Source organism: Lutra lutra, chromosome 7 (assembly GCF_902655055.1).
Source record: "Lutra lutra chromosome 7, mLutLut1.2, whole genome shotgun sequence".
Taxonomy (NCBI): Eukaryota; Metazoa; Chordata; class Mammalia; order Carnivora; family Mustelidae; genus Lutra; species Lutra lutra.
Genome location: NC_062284.1, coordinates 88,249,073 through 88,270,803, shown reverse-complemented (window position 1 = coordinate 88,270,803; position 21,731 = coordinate 88,249,073). Strand labels below are relative to the sequence as shown.

General features: G+C 39.9%; 1 protein-coding gene across 2 annotated transcripts in view; it reads left to right on the top strand.

Moving 5' to 3' along the window:
* Window positions 1-8,285: 8,285 nt before the first annotated feature.
* Window positions 8,286-21,731, top strand: part of SEC23A (SEC23 homolog A, COPII coat complex component) — a 65,213-nt gene continuing 51,767 nt past the window's right edge. The window contains exons 1-6 of one of the 2 annotated variants that reach the window (XM_047735668.1): window positions 8,286-8,499; window positions 14,956-15,194; window positions 16,712-16,769; window positions 16,973-17,059; window positions 18,205-18,441; window positions 21,577-21,656. In XM_047735668.1, the coding sequence (XP_047591624.1) occupies window positions 14,974-15,194; window positions 16,712-16,769; window positions 16,973-17,059; window positions 18,205-18,441; window positions 21,577-21,656 (683 nt within the window). In that variant the 5' untranslated portion in view covers window positions 8,286-8,499; window positions 14,956-14,973. Of the gene's footprint in view, window positions 8,500-14,952; window positions 15,195-16,711; window positions 16,770-16,972; window positions 17,060-18,204; window positions 18,442-21,576; window positions 21,657-21,731 lie in introns of both variants that reach the window. The other variant, XM_047735667.1, reaches the window with a different exon arrangement.

Here is a 21,731-nt window from a genome sequence, read left to right as displayed (position 1 = left end):
TAAGGGTTGCTTTCTGCTACTGCAGTGGAGTAAGAAAGATTTATACTGGAAAAAAAGGGAAGGCTTCAGATATGCCCTGGTTGGAGACTGTGACATGGGAAAGCTCTAGGTGGGCTACTGTAAGAAAGGTAAAATTTCTCCTCCACCCTCTTAGGGTCTCTGACTGGGCCTAGTAATTAAACTGACATAAGACTGCTTAACAAGAGAAAAGCATAAAAATTTTATTGAGTATTTCTTACACATATGTGGAACCCTTTAAAGAAAAATCAAGACCCCAGTAAGGTTGGACTGAAAGCTTATATAATGGGTTGCACAAAGTAAATTTTTAGGGGCACCTGGGTGGTCAGTGGGTTAAGCCTCTGCCTTCAGCTCAGGGCATGATCTCAGGGTCCTGGGATCAAGCCCTGCATCGGGCTCTTGGTGGGGGGCCTGCTTCCCTCTTTCTCTGCCTGCTTCTCTGCCTACTTGTGATCTCTGTCTGTCAAATAAATAAAATCTTTAAAAAAAAAAAGTAAATTTTTATAATGTAACAACACAAAGGAATTTGGGCTGGGGCGGTTAATTATGGGAAAGTAACCAGGAAGATAAGGGTTTAGTTTATATATATATATTTTAAAGATTTTATTTACTTATTTGACAGACAGAGATCACAAGTAGGCAGAGAGGTAGGCAGAGAGAGGAAGGGAAGCAGGGCAGGGAGCCCCATGTGGGGCTCGATCCCAGGACCCTGGGATCAGGACCTGAGCCGAAGGCAGAGGCTTTAACCCACTGAGCCACCCAGGCACACCGAGGGTTTAGTTTAATAAGGTTTGTTTGTACACATTTATCTCAGCTTCAACTTCCCATCTCTCCTAATAGGAAAATCCTGCTGGTATAGGGAGGGTACCCTTCACGTGACAGTTTTATTTCCTGATTTCAGGGAAAAAAAGGAAGGTCAGAGGTGCCTTTCTTGCATATGCTTTTTTTCAAGAACCTTTAACTCAAAATAACTAATATGCTAAGGTAGCATATTAGGATAGCATGCTCTGACCCCACTATTCTACCTAGAAGAGGGACATTCCATGAAATTGGTTAAAGGTGCATATTTGGCTTTCTTTGGTTGGTTGGTCCTAAATTGGAAGCAGGGAAAAATATTAGGAGAGCTGTCAATTGTTAATCAAGTCGTGGCTATCATGGGACAATTATTATGAGGTTTTTGTTTGGCTTCCTTGATTGTTTCTAGAGATAGCAGTATGACCTACTACAAATTTAACTTCTAGGCTGCTTTTCCTGGCTGGTTACTGCAGATTATAGGTCAGAGTCCTATATATAATACACACATATATATACATATATATATATATATATATATGTATATGTGTGTGTGTGTGTGTGTGTGTGTGTGTGTAGGTCTGGCCATTGTCCATTTGTATATTGAATCTTAGCAGGTAGATGAAAGACTGTTCAGGACCTTATTACTAGAAGAAATAGGTCATGTTGGAAAAGTTGGAAGGAGGTCAATATGGTTGACGCATAGAGAGTAGGGTGTGAATGGTGCTAGACAGGGTTGTGAGAAACATAGCTGTATGTAGTTATGTATGCGGCACCTTCTTACGGTGTGTTGGGGGTTCTCAGTGCCCTCCAACCACAGACTACCAGAACACTCCTGTAGTCACATGATTATTGAGACTAGGGTTATGTCTCAGTAAAAGGATGCTAAAACTAACTTACTTATCATAGGATTTGGGCCTTGGTGATTTGGGGCTGTGATGCAGCTTTACTGTCAGGAAATGGGAGTAATTCTGAGTCTGACTGCTGGTTTAAAACCTATGGGTGATTTTTCATGCCTGATAATAGCAGTTAAAAAGGCTTTACCTGGCAGGCTTCACAGGCGAAAACTGCCCTACCCATACCAGACTTGGTGCACAGCCAGTGCATGGCAGTCTCTGAAGAGAGTTGCAGTCAGACTCAGTCCCTCCTAGCTGGCAGTGCTCTTAAGCATAGTTGCATTCCTAGCCAGGTGTCCTCATTTGGAGGTCTCCCTATCGGGAAAATGACCCATTCCCTCAGTACCTAGTACTTTTCCATTCCTACCACCCTTTCCTCCCCAACCCTCACAATGGCTCTGGTTCTATAAATCTGCACTTGTTAGGGACTCCCTCAACAGTAAGATGACCCACAAGTTTGTACTGATCCACCTGGCCCTCAAATAGGGGGAGAGTTTGTTCCTTGGGGTGATGAACAGGCTCTTGCTTATACAGTCATAGTAAGTGATTAGTAGCTTCACCATTAATTCCGTTTTGGTTCATTGTTGATTTAATTGCCTACTTTGACATCCAAGCAGCTGAATTCTTTCTCTAGCTCATCTGAGCACAAATTCTGTGATTAGGTATCTTAGTAATTCTTTTTTCTTAAGATTTCATTTATTTATTTATTTTTAAAGATTTTATTTATTTATTTGACAGACAGAGATCACAAGTAGGCAGAGAGAGAGAGAGGAGGAAGCAGGCTACCTGATAAACAGAGAGCCCGACGTGGGGCTCGATCTCAGGACCCTGGGATCATGACCTGAGCCGAAGGCAGAGGACTTAACCGACTGAGCCACCCAGGCTCCCCTCATTTATTTATTTGAGAGAGAGAGCGAGAGAGAGCACAGGAGCAGGGGCAGAGGGAGAGGAGTGAGAGAAGCAGACTCCGCTGCTAAGCAGGGGGCCTGACACCAGGCTCCATCCCAGGATCATGACCTGAGCAGAAGGCTGACGCTTAAGGAACGACTGAGCCACCCAGGCACTCCTGATTAAATAAACTCTTAGTAATCATTTTGGACTTGATCAGAGTGGCAGGATGAAGTGATGTTGAAATATAGTATTGGTGTGTCACTCTGTGGAACAGAAACACCTGCTGTTTGAACAAGAGCGAGAAACTTTTTTTTTTTAAGATTTTATTTATTTATTTGACAGACAGAGATCACAAGTAGGCAGAGAAGCTGGCAGAGAGAGAGGAGGAAGCAGGCTCCCCGCTGAGCAGAGAGCCTGATGCGGGGCTCGATTTCAGGACCCTGGGATCATGACCTGAGCTGAAGGCAGAGGCTTTAACCCACTGAGCCACCCAGGCGCCCCAAGAGCGAGAAACTTTGAAAGCAAGTCTTGTTAACATTTAAAGGGGAAAACACAGACATGAAATGAAAACTCAGTGTTATAGGTTTTAAATGGGCATCAGCACCTTGACCTTGGATATGCTATTTAACCTCTTTTATCTTTACTTTCATTGTTATGTATAGGGGTTAGACCAAATGATCACTAAGTTCTGTTTGAATTTAGAATTCTGTAACTCTCGTGTGTAATTTATAAATTAGCCTTATTTATAATTACTATATTGAATGTGATTCTAGTGTGTGTGCACACACTAGAGCACACTAGTCCAATATATATTGACTTGACGCACTACTGATGCTGAAAATTCAAAGTTAGAACAATCTGAGTATTGCTTTTTCTAGTGAGTACTACAAAAATAGTTTGTGAGTGCCTTATAATGTCACAGTCTGAACAAATGGAAGAGAATCCACATTAGAAAAAACTGCAGGCACTTGATTTATATTAGAAAATGTGTTAAACAAACAAACAAAAAGAACTGGGGAAAGCTCCATCTGGTGGTGATCATATGAAATTCCAAGCAAATTACATTATTTCCCTTGACTCTTCAAAGTTCTGGAATCGTCAGTTGAGAAACATCTTTGGGGGACACCTGGGTGGCTCAGGGGGTTAAAGCCTCTGCCTTTGGCTCAGTCATGATCCTGGGTCCTGGGATCCAGTCCCGAATTAGGCTCTCCGCCCAGCGGGGAGCCTGCTTCCTCCTCTGTCTCTGCCTGCCTCTCTGCCTAATTGTGATCTCTGTCAAATAAATAAATAAATAAATAAATCTTTAAAAAAACAAGAAACATCTTTGGGTTCAGAAGTAGGCAGGAAAATACTGGTTGTTACACACTAACTATTATTTAAGGTAATTAATGACTGAAAACAAAGTCATAGGGTGTTCAGAATACTTGATCCTAGATAGTCCTAGGGAAAAAAGTTTCAAGGTCAAATATCTTTGGGAAATGTATTTATTTATTTATTTATTTTTAAAGATTTTATTTATTCACTCGACAGACAGAGATCACAAGTAGGCGGAGAAGCAGGCAGAGAGAGGAGGAAGCAGGCTCCCCGCTGAGCAGAGAGCCAGATGTGAGGGTCAATCCCAGGACTCTGAGCCGAAGGCAGAGGCTTTAACCCACTGAGACACCCTGGCGGCCTAGGAAGTGTATTTAAATGCTGTCCTTAGGGCGCCTGGGTGACTCAGTGGGTTAAGCCTCTGCCTTCGGCTCCTGTCATGATCTCAGGATCCTGGGATCGAGTCCCGCATGGGGCTCTCTGCTCAGCGGGGAGCCTGCTTCCTCCTCTCTCTCTCTGCCTGCCTCTCTGCTTGCTTGTGATCTCTGTCAAATAAATAAATAAAATCTTTTTTTTAAAGATTTTATTTATTTTATTTATTTTATTTGACAGACAGAGATCCCAGGATCCTGAGATCATGACCCGAGCCGAAGCAGAGGCTTTAACCCACTGAGCCACCCAGGTGCCCCAATAAATAAAATCTTAAAAAAAAATGCTGTGCTTAAAGATTCACAATGAATATTAGCATATTAAAACCCCTGACAAGTCAGGAGATCTATTTTACATAATTTCACTGGTGTTACCAGACCTTGTTTGACTCTAGAAGCTCTCCCCCGCTCTCTCTCTCTCTCTTTAAAGATTTGTTTATTTTATTTTATTTTATTATTATTTTTTTTAAAGATTTTATTTATTTATTTGACAGAGAGAGATCACAAGTATACAGAGAGGCAGGCAGAGAGAGAGAGGGAAGCAGGCTTCTTGCTGAGCAGAGAGCCCGATGCGGGACTCGATCCCAGGACCTGAGATCGTGACCTGAGCCGAAGGCAGCGGCTCAACCCACTGAGCCACCCAGGCGCCCCAAAGATTTGTTTATTTTAGAGAGAGGGGCAGAGAGAGAGAGGGAAAGAGAGAATCTCAAGCAAATTCCCTCCTGAGTGCAGAGCCCCATGCAGGACTTGATCTTAAGACTCTGAGATCATGGGGCACCTGGGTGGCTCAGTGGGTTAAGCCTCTGCCTTCAGCTCAGGTCATGATCTCAGGGCCTTGGGATCAAGCCCCACATTACACTCTTCGGTCAGCGGAGAGCCTGCTTCCCCATGCCTCTCTGCCTACTTGTGATCTCTCTGTGTCAAATAAATAAGTAAAATCTTTAAAAAAAGAAAAAAAGAAGACCCTGAAATCCTGACCTGAGCTGAAATGAAGAGTGGACACTTAACTGACTGTGCCACCCAAGCGCCCCTTCTCTTTTTATATATATATATATATATTAAAGATTTTATTTATTTATTTATTTGAGTGAGAGAGACAGAGACAGAGAGCAGGAGCAGGGCAGAGGGAGAAGCAGACTCAGGGAACCCGGCTTGATATCAGGACCCTGGGATCATGACCCAAACTGAGTCGATGGCAGATGTTTAACCCTTTGAGCCACCCAGGAGCCCTACTCTCTCTTTTTAAATTTTTTTTTTAAGATTTTATTTATTTATTTATTTATTTGAGAGCGAGAGAGAAAGCGTGAGAAGGGGGAGAGTCAGAGGGAGAAGCAGACTCCCTGCCAAGCAGGGAGCCCAATGCGGAACTCGATCGGGGGACTCCAGGATCTGAGCTGAAGGCAGTCGCTTAACCAACTGAGCCACCCAGGTACCCCTCTCTCTTTTTTTTTTTAAAGAGGAGATAGAATGTTGAATACACTGCAAGGGAGCAGCAGGTAGGACAGCAGAGAAGAGGCTCTCTGCCTCCCTCTCTTTTTTAACATTCTCTGGCATTTTGAAAATGCCAGTTTGAAAAAGTAATGATCTTACAGTATTGGGTTTTAAAAAAAGGAATTTTGTTTATTGCAGCATTATTTGCAATGGCCAAATTATGGAAGCAACCCAAGTGTCTATTGATAAATGAATGGGTCAAGGACATGTGTATGTACACATACACACACACAAAGACACGCACAACGGGATATTCTGCCATAAAAAAAGAATAAAATCTTGCCATTTGCAACAAAATGGTTGGATCTAGAGAGTATAATTTTGTTGTTGTTGTTTTTAATTTTTTATTTATTTGACACAGAGAGAGAGAGAGACAGCGAGAGAGGGAACACGAGCAGGGGGAGTGGGAGAGGCAGAGGCAGGCTTCCTGCTGAGCAGGGAGCCCGATGTAGGGCTCAATCGCAGGACCCTGAGATCATGACCCAAGCTGAAGGCAGATACTTAACCAACTGAACCACCCAGGCACCCATGGAATTAAAATTTTTAAAGATAATGAAAATAAAAAAGAATTTTTTGGGGGGGCTTATGTCAGATTTTATATTTTTATAGTTAATGCCAAAGCTTAAAAATGATGATAGTAATAATTTTTTAAAGATTTATTTACTTATCTGGGTGGGGGGGCAGAGGGAGAGAGAGAAAGAATCTCAAGCAGACTCTGTTGCTGACTGCAGAGCCCAACAATGTAAGGCTTGATCTCATGATCCTGAGATCATTACCTGAGCTGAAATCAATAGTCAGATTTTTTTTCCCCCTAAAGACTTTATTTATTATTTGTCAGAGGGGGAGAGAGAAAAAGAACAAGCACAAGTGGGGGAGCAGTAGGCAGAGAGAAAAGCAGGCTCCTCAAGGAGCCTAATGTGGGGCTCAGTCCCAGGACTCTGGCATTATGACCTGAGCTGAAGGCAGACACTTAACCCACTGAGTCACCCAGGCATCCCAATAGTCAGATACCTAACCAACTGTGCCGGGCACCCCAATAATAATAATAATAATAATAATAATAATAATATATATGATTATTTAGGTTTCCATGCTCAAAAAAATTATTTTGTGCCAGGACCTGTACAAGGTGGTGTAATGAAAGTAAACAATTATAGTCAGTTGCATGTTGGTAAATGTTTAACAACCTTCAGATTCACAGATTAATCCCAAATGCCTTGGGCCAGGGATGTCTATAGATTATGTTAGAAAGCCAGAGAAGGTTGTTTTAGGAGAGTCTTCCCTTTCTCCAATTCCTAGTCTAACTCTCCTTTCCCAGTAGCTCAAGATATTTTCCACTCTTTCTCTATTCTTCTCTTCCTCAAATCAAAACCTCTTAACTTTCAGTATACCAAGAAAAATAGTCTTTACCATTTATAATCTGAGTCCAATGGACTCTATAATTTTTACATCTTCATGAGATATTTATACAAATTAGAGTAAAGAGATATTCAAAGCTGTTATAAAAAAGGTAAGCTTGTATAAAAAGAGTAAAGGCATAATGGAAAACAACTGTATTGGAAATTTAATTATGTAAATATAGCAAATCCCAATTCTTATTCCATATTTTCCTGGTTTTGTAGACATACCCAAAATGAGCAATGTCCTCTGAATGCAACTGCGATGCATGAGTATGGAACATACCCATCTTGTAAATAGTGACTGCAGATTTCAAATGCATCACTACTATATCCTAGCTAATTGTTACGTTTGGTTCTTCATGCATTTGTATCATTAAAACACAGGACTTGAGGACTTTTTTGAGACCTTTAAAGTCTCGTAATTTTTGTTGAAAAGACGACAGCCATCTTTTTTTTGCTCTATAATTGCAAATTTTTTGTATTTTTAGTTTTATAAATAGGCCTGTTTTGCCTATGTCATATCATAGGCACTGCTACTGTACCTGGTACATAGTGTTCAGGAAATATTTGTTGTACTAAGTGAATAAACGAACTTTTCACTTTGTTTTTTTAGGGGAGATGTAGTTTTGTGGTTTTAGCAATCAACCAGGGCTCTACATGAGGGGATGTCCTACCGGACGCCGCCCCCGCCCCACCTCGAGTTGAGTCTGAATAGCGACAGAAGTTCCTACTCTCGCCTGTGGCCCTCAGGGAGTGGGATCTGCCCTAGATCCGTGGAAAGGGTTAAGGCGCTCCAATTCCGTTGGGGCTACTCTCCCCTCAGGTGGTCCCTAACCTGGTCAGTTTCGGTTCCCTTGCCCCCCAGGTTCCGTCACCGCCCCTTCCCTCCCCTTTCTCCTTCTCGTCTCCACCCTCACGGCTCCGCCCGGGTGCCGCGCCCTCCCATTAGTTCGCTCATCCGATAGCCCCGCCCTGGCTCCGTGCACGCCCCTTCCCCTCCCCTCTCTCCTCCTAGTGCCCTATCTCCGCTGCATTCCGCCGGGTCCCGCACTCTCCCCTTCGGTTCCCTGGCGCGGTCGCCCCGCCCCTCCACCCCTTGACGTGGCAGAGGCGGCACCAGCCATGTTGGCCCAGCGGTGTTCTGCGCGGAGGCCGGGGGCGGGGCGGCGCCGGCCGTGATTGCAGTGCCACGGTTGCTCTGGGTCGGCTGAAGGGACCGATTTTGCAAGGTGGTGGCTGCGGCCGGCGCGGATCTCGTTTGGAGGCCCTGGGGTAAGGACCGGCTTCGGGTCTTCCTCCTCCCGGCTCCCCGGAGAGGCCGCGGGCGCTCAGCGGAAAGCGGGGGAGGGGAAGCTGTGCTGCTGTGGGCCGGCAGGCGGGTGGGCCGGGGTCTCTTGGGGCTGGTGCCCGCTCTGCCCTCTTGGGGTGCTCCGGAACAGACGGCGGCGCCGGCGGCAGCGACTGGCCGGCGGGGGCACCTTTGAATCCTGACCTCTTGACCCTCTCACCCACCACTCCGCTTCGTTCTTCCGGGCCTGGGGGCCCGGGCCCCTCACCAAGCTCCCCTGGGTAAGGTACGAAAGATGGGAGTCGGGTGAAAAACGGCAGTTCAGCATCTCGCCCAGCACCCACCCCCGAATCCCGGGCGACCTGCCTTCCTCGCCCCAGCTTATCACTGCTTCTGGACACTTGGCTTCTCGGTTCATGCCTTCCCTGATCTGAAGTGCCCTAGACTTTGAACCCAGGTGACTTCGTCACGGGTAGTTCGGCCTTGGGAGTCGAAGAGGATAAGGAGAATTAAGTGGCAGGCCAAGCTAACGCCTTAGGCCTCGATTACAAGTGGTGTGCAGTTTTCAGATCGGACCAGTCTTTTATGTTGTGCTAGCGTTTTCCCGTTTTGGTGGGAAAGGAAAAGTACAGTCTACATGTAGTCTCTGGGGTATGTTGAATTCACGTGAATTTCCTCAACCTCCACCCGGTAAAGCCGCGTATAACCAGACAAATTAACTTGGTTAAAAAAAGTTTTAGGTTTAATATGGATTTAAGTATAAATGTTAAGTTTTCCTTCTCTTCCTTTCCAGTAGTCTAACATCGTTTTGGAAGTCCGACCATTTTTATTTGACTCATAGAGTTTTAGAGTTAGAAGGGGCCTTGTAGTAAAAAACCTCAACCCCTCATCTTACCTGAGAAATTGAGGATCAGAGAAGTTAAGTTATTTGTTCAAGATCATAAATTTAGTCATGGAAAGCAGTTGAAAACACTTCATTGAGGATTTTACAACTGGAAAGTAGAGAGGCACACTTAATTGGTAAACACATCTGATTGGAAGAAATTCAGATTTTACTTGCAATTTAGGATATTTTTCACTTGGGATCTGTAAAAGTGCTATAATTGGAATATTGCAAACTCCTGATTTTTATTGAATAGAAAAAGCTTTAAAAGTACTGTGGGCATGTGTTTGATGTGGTAGGTTAAAGAGATATGATGTTTTGCTTCTTTGCTTTTAGTTATATCATGAGAAATTATTTAACTAAAGTAAGTTCTGCTGATTATACATAAGTTGTGCTGGGAAATGAGACATTTCTTTAGCATAGTCTTGTGTTTTGTACCACTTTAAAAAATATTATGACTACTATTTTATTTTTTTTATGACTAGTATTTTAAATCTCCATCCTAATACAGTGTCTGAATCATATTTATTTGGTTTTAACATAAGAGTAGATGATAAGAGTGCTGATGAAATAATGCCATTTTATAAAAAGCTAGTTTGTGGGGTGCCTGGGTGGCTCAGTGGGTTAAAGCCTCTGCCTTCGGCTTGGGTCATGATCCCAGGTCCTGGGATGGAGCCCCGCATCAGGCTCTCTGCTTAGCGGGGAGCCTGCTTCCTCCTCTCTCTCCCTCTCTCTCTCCCTGCCTGCCTCTGTGCCTACTTGTGATCTCTGTCTGTCAAATAAATAAATAAAAATAAAATCTTTAAAAAAAAAAAACTAGTTTGTGAAAGGAATTTATTTTAGATATGCCATTGTTGGATATGGGGTCCAGCGTGGAAAGGTTTGTACTAGAATTAGTGATTTTAAAATTGAGCCATTCCTACCTTGGAAACGTGAGGGAAGTTGGGGAGGTGTTGTGCATGGCCATGTAACTGGACCAGTTAAGAAGAAGTAGGTGGGACTTTTTCAAAATACTGCTGAAAAGTGAGAATGTACAAAATACAATAGATGTGATTTAGTAAACAAATATGATCTTAGAGCAGAGAGGAAAAGGAGGGTAATTGTGCTCAGATATCACACAGGTGATATTTAGTATTTCATAATAAAAAGCACGGATGTTAGGATACAGCCTTGTTACTTGTAGAAACTTAAACCTGTCTATTGTGTGTAAATGTCTTTATGTTAAATCTAATAGAGCCGTTCTCTACTAGGCTCTCTGATTGAATTGAGCCCTAATGTCCTAAGACCTTGCTTCTTAGGACCCCTTTGTACTCTTGAACATTGTTGAGGATCCAAAACAAAACCCCAAAAAACCCAACTACTCCCCTCCCCCGAAAAACCCACCCTGCCTTAATAGAAGACAGGTGGATTTTCATATTTACTTCTGCATTCAGTCTATTGTAATAGGTTATTTTGCTTAAATTGTATGAAAGAAGTCTTGCCTTATTTAGATACATAGTTGGAAAAAGGAGGAATATTTTAATAACTTTTCCAGATAATTGTGCATATTCTTTTTTTTTTTTTAAGATTTTATTTATTATTTATTTGACAGAGAGAGATCACAAGTAGACAGAGAGGCAGGCAGGCGGGGAGAGAGAGAGAGAGAGAGAGAGAGAGAAGCAGGCTTCCTGTTGAGCAGAGAGCCCGATGCGGGACTCGATCCCAGGACCCTGAGATCATGACCTGAGCCGAAGGCAGCGGCTTAACCCACTGAACCACCCAGGCGCCCCTGCATATTCTTTTTTTCATACTACACTACAACCTGACAGTTTTAATTCAGAAATCAAGGGTTAATAGCAGTGTGAATAATGAAATCTTAGAAATGAACTTTTTGTACTATATTGCATTGAAATTCATTGGTCTGTCCTGCACTTTGAATGGATCTCTATCCATGCATGATTTTGTAATATCATGAACTGATCATTTGGGAGATTTGCCTTACTGAATAAAGTATATTTTCCAAATGTTGACATGTTTCCTTATACAATAGAAAATTCACATTAGTATCAGCACTGATCATATCAGAAAAATCTTTACATATTAGCCGGCTGTGAAGCTCAGGGTCATGGACACCGGTTTTCATAAATTTTGATATTTGCAGGGTGCCTGGGTGGTTCAGTGGGTTAAGCATCTGCCTTCTGTTCAGGTCATGATCCCAGGACCTTGAGATGGAGCCCCACATTGGACTTCTTGCTCAGCAGTGAGCCTGCTTTTCCCTCTCCCTCTGTCTGCCACTCTCCCTGCTTGTACACTTTCTGTGTCTTTATCTGTCAAAGAAATAAATAAAATCTTAAACATTTTTTTCTTTATATTTGCTTGAAAGCTCACATTTTATCCTGGTTAATAACTACTGTCGTTATTTTCCAGGTGACAGACTTACTTCATCAGTTGAGAAAATGTATGCCAAATACCTAAGTATTAGTTATGTACTATTTTTGGAGAATTGAGAAAATAGTCAAAACATTTTTTGTGATTTTATGGTTCAGATGAAAAACCCTGATTGGTCTAGTATTTTATTAGGTATTGTAATGCTTTTTGGTGATGCTTTTTTTTTTTTTTTGTATTTAAAAAATTAAAAAAAAAAAGATTTTATTTATTTATTTATTTGACACAGAGAGAGAAATCACAAGTAGGCAGAGAGGCAGGCAGAGGGAGAAGGGGAAGCAGGCTCCCCGCTGAGCAGAGAGCCTGATGTGGGCAGGATCCCAGGACCCTGAGATCATGACCTGAGCCCAAGGTAGAGGCTCAACCCACTGAACCACCCAGATGCCCCTAAAATTTTTTTGATGATACATTTTAGATTACATAGATTCTATTATATATGCAAAAATGGAAAACTTCATTTGGTTTTTGTTCTGTAGAAATAATGGGAGGGATTGCATAGTCCTGGAATTTATATTCACATACATAGCCTGGAAGCTGTTGGTAAGAATGATTTCTCTCCCAGAGGAGGTTGTTTCTTCTTTAAAACTGAGGTTGGCATCTAACTGTCCTCTGACTATTCCAGACTTTTGTTTTATCATGATTTTTCAACACCTACTTTTTCTTGGAAACTTGTACTGTCCTTCTTGAATCTGGCTTCTGTATTTACCTTGAAGATCAGCTTTTCTAAACAGGTTAGTTATTTTATTTATTTATTTTTTTTAAGAATTTATTTATTTATTTGACAGAGATAGATCACAAGTAGGCAGAGAGGCAGGCAGAGAGAGAGAGAGAGAGGGAAGCAGGCTCCCTGCTGAGCAGAGAGCCTGATGCGGGGCTCGATCCCAGGACCCTGAGATCATGACCTGAGCCGAAGGCAGCGGCTTAACCCACTGAGCCACCCAGGTGCCCCAGGTTAGTTATTTTAGGATTCCTCTCTATCCCTTACCAATCTTTGAAAAATCTGTGTTTGCTTTTGATTAGCAGTTTTCTGGTTGTCTGTGAGATTCTGATAGGAATACAGTGTTTAATTTTTTTTTAATATATGTATGTGTATATATATTTAAAGATTTTATTTATTTATTTGATAGGCAGTGAAAGAGGGAACACAAGCAGGGGGAGAAGGAGAGGGAGAAGCAGGCTTCCTGCTGAGCAGGGAGCCCAATTGGGCGGGGGGTGCCCATTCCAGGACACTGGGATCATGCTGAGTGAAAGGCAGATGCTTAACAACTGAGCCACCCAGGTGCCCCTAATTTTTCTTTTTTTTAAACAAAGATATATTTAATATAGAACATTCTTATGTCTTTTAAATAAAATTCTTAGCTGCCAAGGAAGAGAAATAACCTAGATTTGTTAAGCTTCGCTTTCTGTAATACTTATTAACAAAATCTATTTGAAAATGTTCCTAAAATTAAAACCATTATATTCAATATGTTTTTTTCAAATAATATCTTTTCTTCTCTCAGTTACATTTTAGAATCAGTTCCTCGTGCTGTTGTCATTCTTAGCAACTTCAGTATTCCTGTTGGCTCTTTTGGTACCCTACCTTCCTAATTCTTCAGTTCTTGATATCTTTCATCTCTCCTTCAAATCTTTGGCCAGCCACATAACAATTTAAACTCTCTATCCTCTCAGAACTTTAAATTTTACAATTTCCTTCCTTTACAAATCACTGTTGCAGTTTGAGAATGTGAGATAGAACTAACTGTTGTCTAGGTAGGAAGGCTGGCATTCTAGACAGGCAGTAAGAAGAGTAACGAGATGGAGATAATGTCTTGATACTGGGCCCTAATGAGAGCGGAATCCTCCTTCTATTAAATTTAAGAGAGTATATTGAAATTGTATGTATCAAATTGGAGTTTAAAATGCTCTCCTTGGGGCACCTGGGTGGTTCAGTGGGTTAGGCCTCTGCCATTGGCTCAGGTTGTAATCCCAGGGTCCTGGGATCGAGCCCCGCATTGGGCTCTCTGCACAGCAGGAAGCCTGTTTCCCCCTCTCTCTCTGCCTCCTCTCTGCCTACTTGTGATCTCTCTTTCTGTCAAATAAATAAATAAAATCTTAAAAAAAAATGCTCTCCTAAGTTTGAATGTTAAAAATATTCTTTTTTTTTTTTTAAAGATTTTATTCATTTATTTGTCAGAGATAGAGTACAGGCAGGCAGAGTGGCAGGCAGAGCAGAGCGAGAAGCAGGCTCCCTGCGGAGCAAGGAGCCCGATGTGGGGCTTGATCCCAGGACACTGGGATCATGACCTGAGCCGAAGGCAGCCGCTTAACTGACTGAGCCACCCAGGCATCCCTAAAAATATTCTTAATTAAGTTTCTGCAAAAGAAGTCAAATGGCATATGTAGAACACCACTTAGCAAGCATTTTACTTATTGTGCTACAAATGGTCCTATATTCACACAATAGAAAAATTTACCTGTCTCAAACAGAAGTACTCAGTTTTAGAAAAATGTTTTTGTTATGCACTGTTAAGCATTCTCTTCTAGCAGGTTTTGTGGAAACTTGTCATCTTCTGGTTAGAAAACCATATGAGCTTTAGAATTTAATGTTTTTGATAATCTGTTCATTAGAATAATGTAACTTAGAGGGCTGATACCGAAAACATAGGCTCTAAATTTACCCCCATCTTTGACTTTCTTTCCTATACACCTTAAATAAATAGGACACCTATTATACTTTTTTTTTTTTTTTTTAAGAATGACTGAAAAAGGATGAAATACCTCATACTGGGCCTAATGAACACTTAGTTCTGTAGAGTCATTCATTTGTTATAAGTGAGGTTATTGTTGCTTGCTAATTTTTTTTCTGAGATTTCTCATTTTTCTTGGATGAATATGGCGGACAGTGGAAAAAATACTTTAGTTTTTTAAGAGGATTTTTAGGGGCGCCTAGATGGCTCAGTCGGTTGTGTCTGTCTTCCGCTTAGGGGCTCAGGGTGTGATCCCAGTGTCAGGCCTCCCTGTTCAGCCGGGAGCCTGCTCCTCCCTCTCCTTCTGCCTGCTGCTCTCCCTGCTTGTGCTCTGTTTGTCCCATAAATAAATAAAACCTTAAAAAGAATAAGATTTTTAAACATCTTTAATTTTGTCACAGAAGTAAGCATCACGCACTACGATGACAACGTATTTGGAATTCATCCAACAAAATGAAGAACGAGATGGAGTCCGATTTAGTTGGAATGTTTGGCCATCAAGTCGACTGGAAGCTACAAGAATGGTCGTTCCAGTAGCAGCCCTATTTACACCACTGAAGGAGAGACCTGATTTACCGCCTATTCAATATGAACCTGTTCTGTGTAGTAGGACCACTTGCCGTGCAGTTTTGAATCCTTTATGGTAATTAAAATATATTGAAAAAACTAATGTTGCAATCCTATTTAAGATTATAGTTTCTTGTGCATTTATATGAAGGTGTTTGTTTTGTTATAGTTATTTTTTCAAATTAGGGTAGTCACATCCAAGGAGCTGTAAAATTGAAGGATATTCTAGTTGTAGTGAGTTGATAAGAGACCAAAGGTAAAATTATCACTATATGAACTGTTAGATCCTATCACTAGTATTGCTAGGTACTGGTGATGGCTGTGCATCATTAGACCCATCTTGTGTCATTAGAAAAGTCATAATTGAGTGGTATGGTGTTGAAAATGTTATGATTTTTTTTTAAGATTTTATTTATTTATTTGACAGACAGACATCACAAGTAGGCAGAGAAGCAGGCAGGGAAAGAGGAGGCCTTAACCCACTGAGCCACCCAGGCGCCCCTGAAAATGTTATGATTTCTTAATGCATAAACCAGAATATCAAGAATCATCTTTTATTCCTCTTTCCACCCTCTCTCCCTACTCAGTCCACTAACAACTCTGAATCTGCCCCTGGAACATTACTGATTCTGTCTCTCATATTCAGTCTCTGCTAGTACACTCTACTTCAAAGTATACCATCTTTTTTTCTGGACAATTTTCTGGACACCCTGTTTCCATTCTTGTCTTTTAGCAGTTTATTCTTTATCCAGAAGCTAAAGTGTTACAAATGGATATCAGATGATTAAAATCCTTTAATAGTGTCTTGTAGACTGAAAATCCAAACTGTTTGTCAAGACTTATAAAACCCTTTATCATCTAGCCTTTGTATATTTCTGCCTTCATCTTATCCATTTCCTTTATTCTTATCTACATTATACCTTACCCTCTTTCTGATCCTTGAACATACGAAATTTATTTCTACCTTGAAACTTGTGCAATAGCTATATATTCTGCCTGGATTGTTCTGCCTGGATTGACTGGTTCCTTTTCATTTAGATCACATTTCAGTTGTTTATTTAAGAAGGCTTTCTTTTAAAGTAACCCTCCCAAACACATTCTTATACCCTGCTTTATTATCTTTAATCTCTATTATCACTGTCTGAAAGTATCTTCTGTATTTATGCACCTACTTTTCTATTGTATGTTTTTCTGTTCTAGATTATAAACTCAGTGATAACAGGGACCTTTGATCTCTTGTTTACTGCTGTATTATCAGTACCTGGAATAATGGCGGGTACATATAAAGTATTCAAGAAATATACTTCTGAATTAAATAAATATTTTCTAGATCTGAGTGTAGAAGTTACTAAATTATTTGAAGAAAAAGGATTATCTTAATTTTACTGATATTTGCTATGTATTAAAAGTTCATTTAGGTAAACTTTGCTAAAAGTATGAATTAGATACTGGCAACATCTAGAAGTAATAGCTTTTAAAGATCTCTTTAACTATTTGAATGTTTTCATGATTCAGAAAAATTAATTTATTAAAATTAAATCATTGTACAGTTGAACTGAAACATGAGCTCTGTTTTATCTTTTCTTAAAACAGTCAGGTGGATTATCGAGCAAAACTCTGGGCTTGCAACTTTTGTTATCAAAGGAATCAGGTAAGAAAACTCGCAATGCAGATGTTAATGCTTTGGTACTAATCTAAATATGTAGAAAAATGTGTATTAAAAAAAGATGAAATAAATTTCCATATGAAAAACACTTTTTAGTAACTAAATGATCAGAAAATTATTTGCAGTTTAGAATTTCATTATCCTTTCTGGCAAGTAATTTGTTAAAAATTTCTTTTTTCCCTCCATAGTTTCCACCTACTTATGCTGGTATATCTGAACTGAATCAACCCGCTGAGCTTTTACCTCAGTTTTCTAGCATCGAATATGTAGTTCTGGTAAGAGCACAAGAATAAATCCTTAAGAAGGTTTTAAATATCTAGTAATTTACTTTATACCAAAATAATTGTTAAATTCAGATGAATTAATGGGCATCATTCTTGATTCTCACATTGAATTGATGGAGCTTTTAAGAGGTAAGAACTGTCTTGGTCAATTTGAATAAGATAATCTCTCTGTTGTAGTCATTTAATCGGTGGCCAGGATATTGGGTGATGGGATGATTTGCTGTATTGAGTAGATCAATAAATAGTACAGAGTCAGTGTTGCTGTGTAGTTGGAAGGTTAGTTCAGAAATACTTAAGTCAATATGATGCTAGAACCTGACGGTATATCTCCAAGTCTAATTAATAAAGTTACTCTTGCATTGGTCCTTGTTAAGAAAGTCATTTTTCTTTCCTTCCTGAAAGGCTTTACATAGTTGTTTACATATATAAGTATTAAAGTTATAATATTCTTTGTGAGTGTGGGGCACCTGGGTGGCTCAGTGGGTTAAAGCCTCTGCCTTCGGCTCGGGTCATGGTCCCAGGGTCCTGGGATCGAGCCCCACATCAGGCTCTCTGCTCAGCAGGGAGCCTGCTTCCTCCTCTCTCTCTCTGCCTGCCTCTCTGCCTACTTGTGATCTCTGTCTGTAAAATGAATAAATAAAATCTTTAAAAAAAAAAATATTCTTTGTGAGTGTTGTAGAGAAAGCAGAATATGGATCACTTGAGCCAGTAAGTAATTTGTCCAGCCTACCTGGTTTCCAGGTCTCTTGCAGTAAAATTCAGGTTTAGATAATTATTTTATAAAAATCACCTTATTTTGTTTTTAAGCTTTATAGCTATTGTTTTCTTATTTTGAGAGAAATAAATACTTGTATAGGAGATGAAGCCTCATGCAATTAAATGAAACCAAAAGCTTTTGAAACTATAAATAATGTTTGTAAATTTAGCTTTTCTCTTGATATGTCTTAGATGTCTCTGTGTGTATATAACTTGTTTCATTTCTGAAATAACTTAAGATTGCATTATATGAACGAACTGTAAATTATTTTTTTGAACTGTAAATTATTTAATTAGTCCTCTACTAATTATGCTTGTATATTGTGCTGAGTGTTAATACATTAACATTATTTTCTTATTATTGCAACATTTTTTAAAAGCGTGGTCCTCAGATGCCTTTGATATTCCTCTATGTGGTTGATACTTGCATGGAAGATGAAGATTTACAAGCCCTGAAAGAATCTATGCAGATGTCATTAAGTCTTTTACCACCTACAGCCTTGGTTGGACTTATTACTTTTGGGAGAATGGTACAGGTTCATGAACTTGGATGTGAGGGCATTTCAAAAAGTTACGTGTTCAGAGGAACAAAAGACCTGTCTGCCAAACAACTTCAGGTAAGCAGCAAGAATGGTAGTTTGAACCTTGTCTGTGGGCACCACTCCATAAATGTCCATAAATGCATTCTGGATAGAAGTTTGTAGAAAATATTTTTATAATAATGACTAATTGTATTATTATCATTATATTACAAAGCCTTTAAATTTAATGTTGGTATCAGTTTTCCTTCAGTTGTCTGAAATTGTTATTATACAGATTGAACCCCTCACTTTTAATGGTGAAACTGAAGGTATTTTGCTAGAGATTTGAAGGGCTTACGGAATTCATGCTGAAGACTGAGGGAAAGCAACCACAGAAAATATCCTTTTGCTTCTTGACATCTCATTTAGGACCTAAACACTTTTTTTTTTTTTTAAAAGATCTTATTTATTTGTCAGTGAGAGAGCACAAGCAGAGGGAGGAGTGGCAGGCAGAGGGAGAAGCAGGCTTCCTGCTGAGCAGGGAGCCCGATGTGGGACTCCATCCCAGGACTCTGGGATCATAACCTGAGCCGAAGACACACGCTTACCTGACTGAGCTGCCCAGGTGTCCCATGACCCAAACACTTTTATTAGGTTTGGCAAAGGGAATATTTTAAGGCTTGAGGGTTATTAATGTATGAACTAAGAGTATATATTTTTTCATACACTAGGGCTTCTTTATTTTGGGGGCAATTGAAGCTTTTCTTCCAAGATAGGGAGTTATATGTGGCTTACTTGGATCATGTGGGGATATTTTTCAATATATATTTTTGCTTAGAGATTTTGCTAGACTCTAAGAGTGTGAATGAACATGTGCTTGTATTGGGAGGTTATTAAGAGGGTAAGATTGTTCACATAAGTATTTTGAAAAACTCTGTGATTCTGATACAACTCCCAGTTAAGAATAGTTATCCTAGAAGATGATAGGTAAGCCTTGTACAAAGTAGACAGACATGAAGTCAGACTTTGGAGCATCCAGGTAGTCCAAAATGAAAAAGAAAAGAAGATTTTAGGAATGGATTTAAATGATTCTAATTTGAAGGTTGGCAGACTGGGGTAGTGGTGCGACAGTTAATTGAGATAGAAAATAGTGGAGAAATTTGCAGGTTTGGATGGGGAGGGTAATGAACAGTGAATAGGATCATGAATAAGATTTGAGGAGGTGAAGAAAATTAGAGTCTGTTCTTTTTTTTTTTTTTTAAAGGTTTTATTTATTTATTTGACAGACAGAGATCACGAGTAGGTAGAGAGGCAGGCAGAGAGAGAGGGAAGCAGGCTCCCCGAGGAGCAGAGAGCCCGACGTGGGGCTCCATCCCAGGACTCCAGGATCATGACCCGGGCCGAAGGCAGAGGCTTTAACCCACTGAGCTACCCAGGCACCCCTAGAGTCTGGTCTTTTAAGAGGTTTGTTGAAGGTAGGCTTAGCAATAGTGTGGGAACTTGAGAGAGGGAACTGAGTTCACGGGTTTACTCTAGGAGGGACACTTGAATGTGTTTACACACAGGAGGGAAAGAGAAATTAAAGAGGGTGAGTGAAAGCAGGAGGGAGGTGAGGTTTCAGAAGAGGTGATGGGGATTCCTTCAGGAGCATAGGAGGCAGAGTACCTTGGAGTGCAGGATCATTTGTTTCTATGAGACAGGAGAGAAAGTGGGCAAGTTTTAGTTTTTCTGTGCCTTAGGTTTTTTTTGGTTGTAGAAGAGAGGTAATAATGGTATCTACCTTACTTCGTGGTCATGAAAATTAAATGGATTGTGCCTGTAAGTATTTGCTGTTGTTTTTTTTTAACTGTAAATTTTTTTTAAGTTGTTTAATGTTAACCTCTGATTGTAGAGTACATTTTACTTAAATTAAATAATACATACGTAACACATAATATTCCTCCTTTTTTGTAGCAGGCAATAAATGCCTATAGACTAAATTTTTTTTTTTCCATTAAAGTGTTTTTATTTTTCTTCTCTATTTTCTCAAAAAGAGCTTGGTCTTTGCTCCCCAAATAGTCCTGGATTCAAATCTTAAACTCTTCCAGTTATACGGTCTTGGTTTGATCTTGCTTGTTTTCTTATCCTTTGTGGAAAGGGATAAATACCTGTTTTACAAGGCTGTTATTAGTACTAAGTGAAGTAACATGAGAATACTCAGAATTGTATAAACTCTTACAGGGCTTTCCGGCAAAACCTGGGTTAATATATTGCTTTACCACTTACTAGTTGTGTAACCTTTAGCAGGTTATGTAGCCTTTCTGAGTGTCAGTTTTCATTTTTAAAGTAAGGATTAAAAAATCTACTTCATTATTGTTCTATGAAGAAATAGTGTATATAAGGAATTTGGCACAGAATCTAACATGCAGTAAGTTGTTAGTAAAAAGTTGTTTTTCCTGCTAGGAGTATAGGAAATACTGTAGTACTAGTTCAGTATTTTTTCTTTCCAAATATTTAGACTTTATGATTTTCTGTTACATACTTTTACTCTATCACTTCATGACTAAGCATTTCTAAATTCAAGAAGACTTTAGTAAAATAATATTTTCATGTGTCTAGAAAGGAATTTCGTGCACATTTAAAATTCAAAATGAAACTGGCAGTTTGGTTAGGCAGTAGGTTAAAAATTAAAAAATATAGACATACAAGGTATATGTACCTTATAATCCCATTTATATGATTCCTTGTACCTTTCCTTTATAACATTTATTACAATTGCAGTTTTATACTTTTTTATGTATTGATTTTATTAACTGCTATTTGTTTTGTCAGATTTTAATTTCATAAGGTCAGGGACTGTATATATTTTACTACCACTAGATTTTCTGGCACATAGCAGACTCTTGAGATATAGTTGCTCAAAGGGGTGGATAGATATAAGTTAAGAAATACATTCAAGTTACCCAGTAACTTTTTGACTATTAATTAGAAAGAAAGTATTTCTGAGCTAGTATCCCTCTTTGCTTCTGTAGCACCTTGTACTTTGCTCTCTTATTGTGATTATTTCATTGTACTGTTATTGTTTACCTGAGAGTCTCCCCACCTGGACCTTTTACTTTCTGAGGAAAGAGACTTTTTGTTCTTCAATTTTTGTGTTCCTACTACCTAGCATAGCACCTTGCACATGTTAAGTAGTTGATACATCTTTGTAGGAGTAATTGAATGGATATCACAGAAATCATCTCTTTACAGGAAATGCTGGGACTCTCTAAAGTACCTGTTACTCAAGCAACACGTGGTCCTCAGGTACAGCAGCCACCTCCTTCCAATAGGTAATAATTAAATATGGCAAAGTTAATTTTACAATTTGTGCAGCTCTTTTAAGCATCCCGTACCCTTAATTTGAA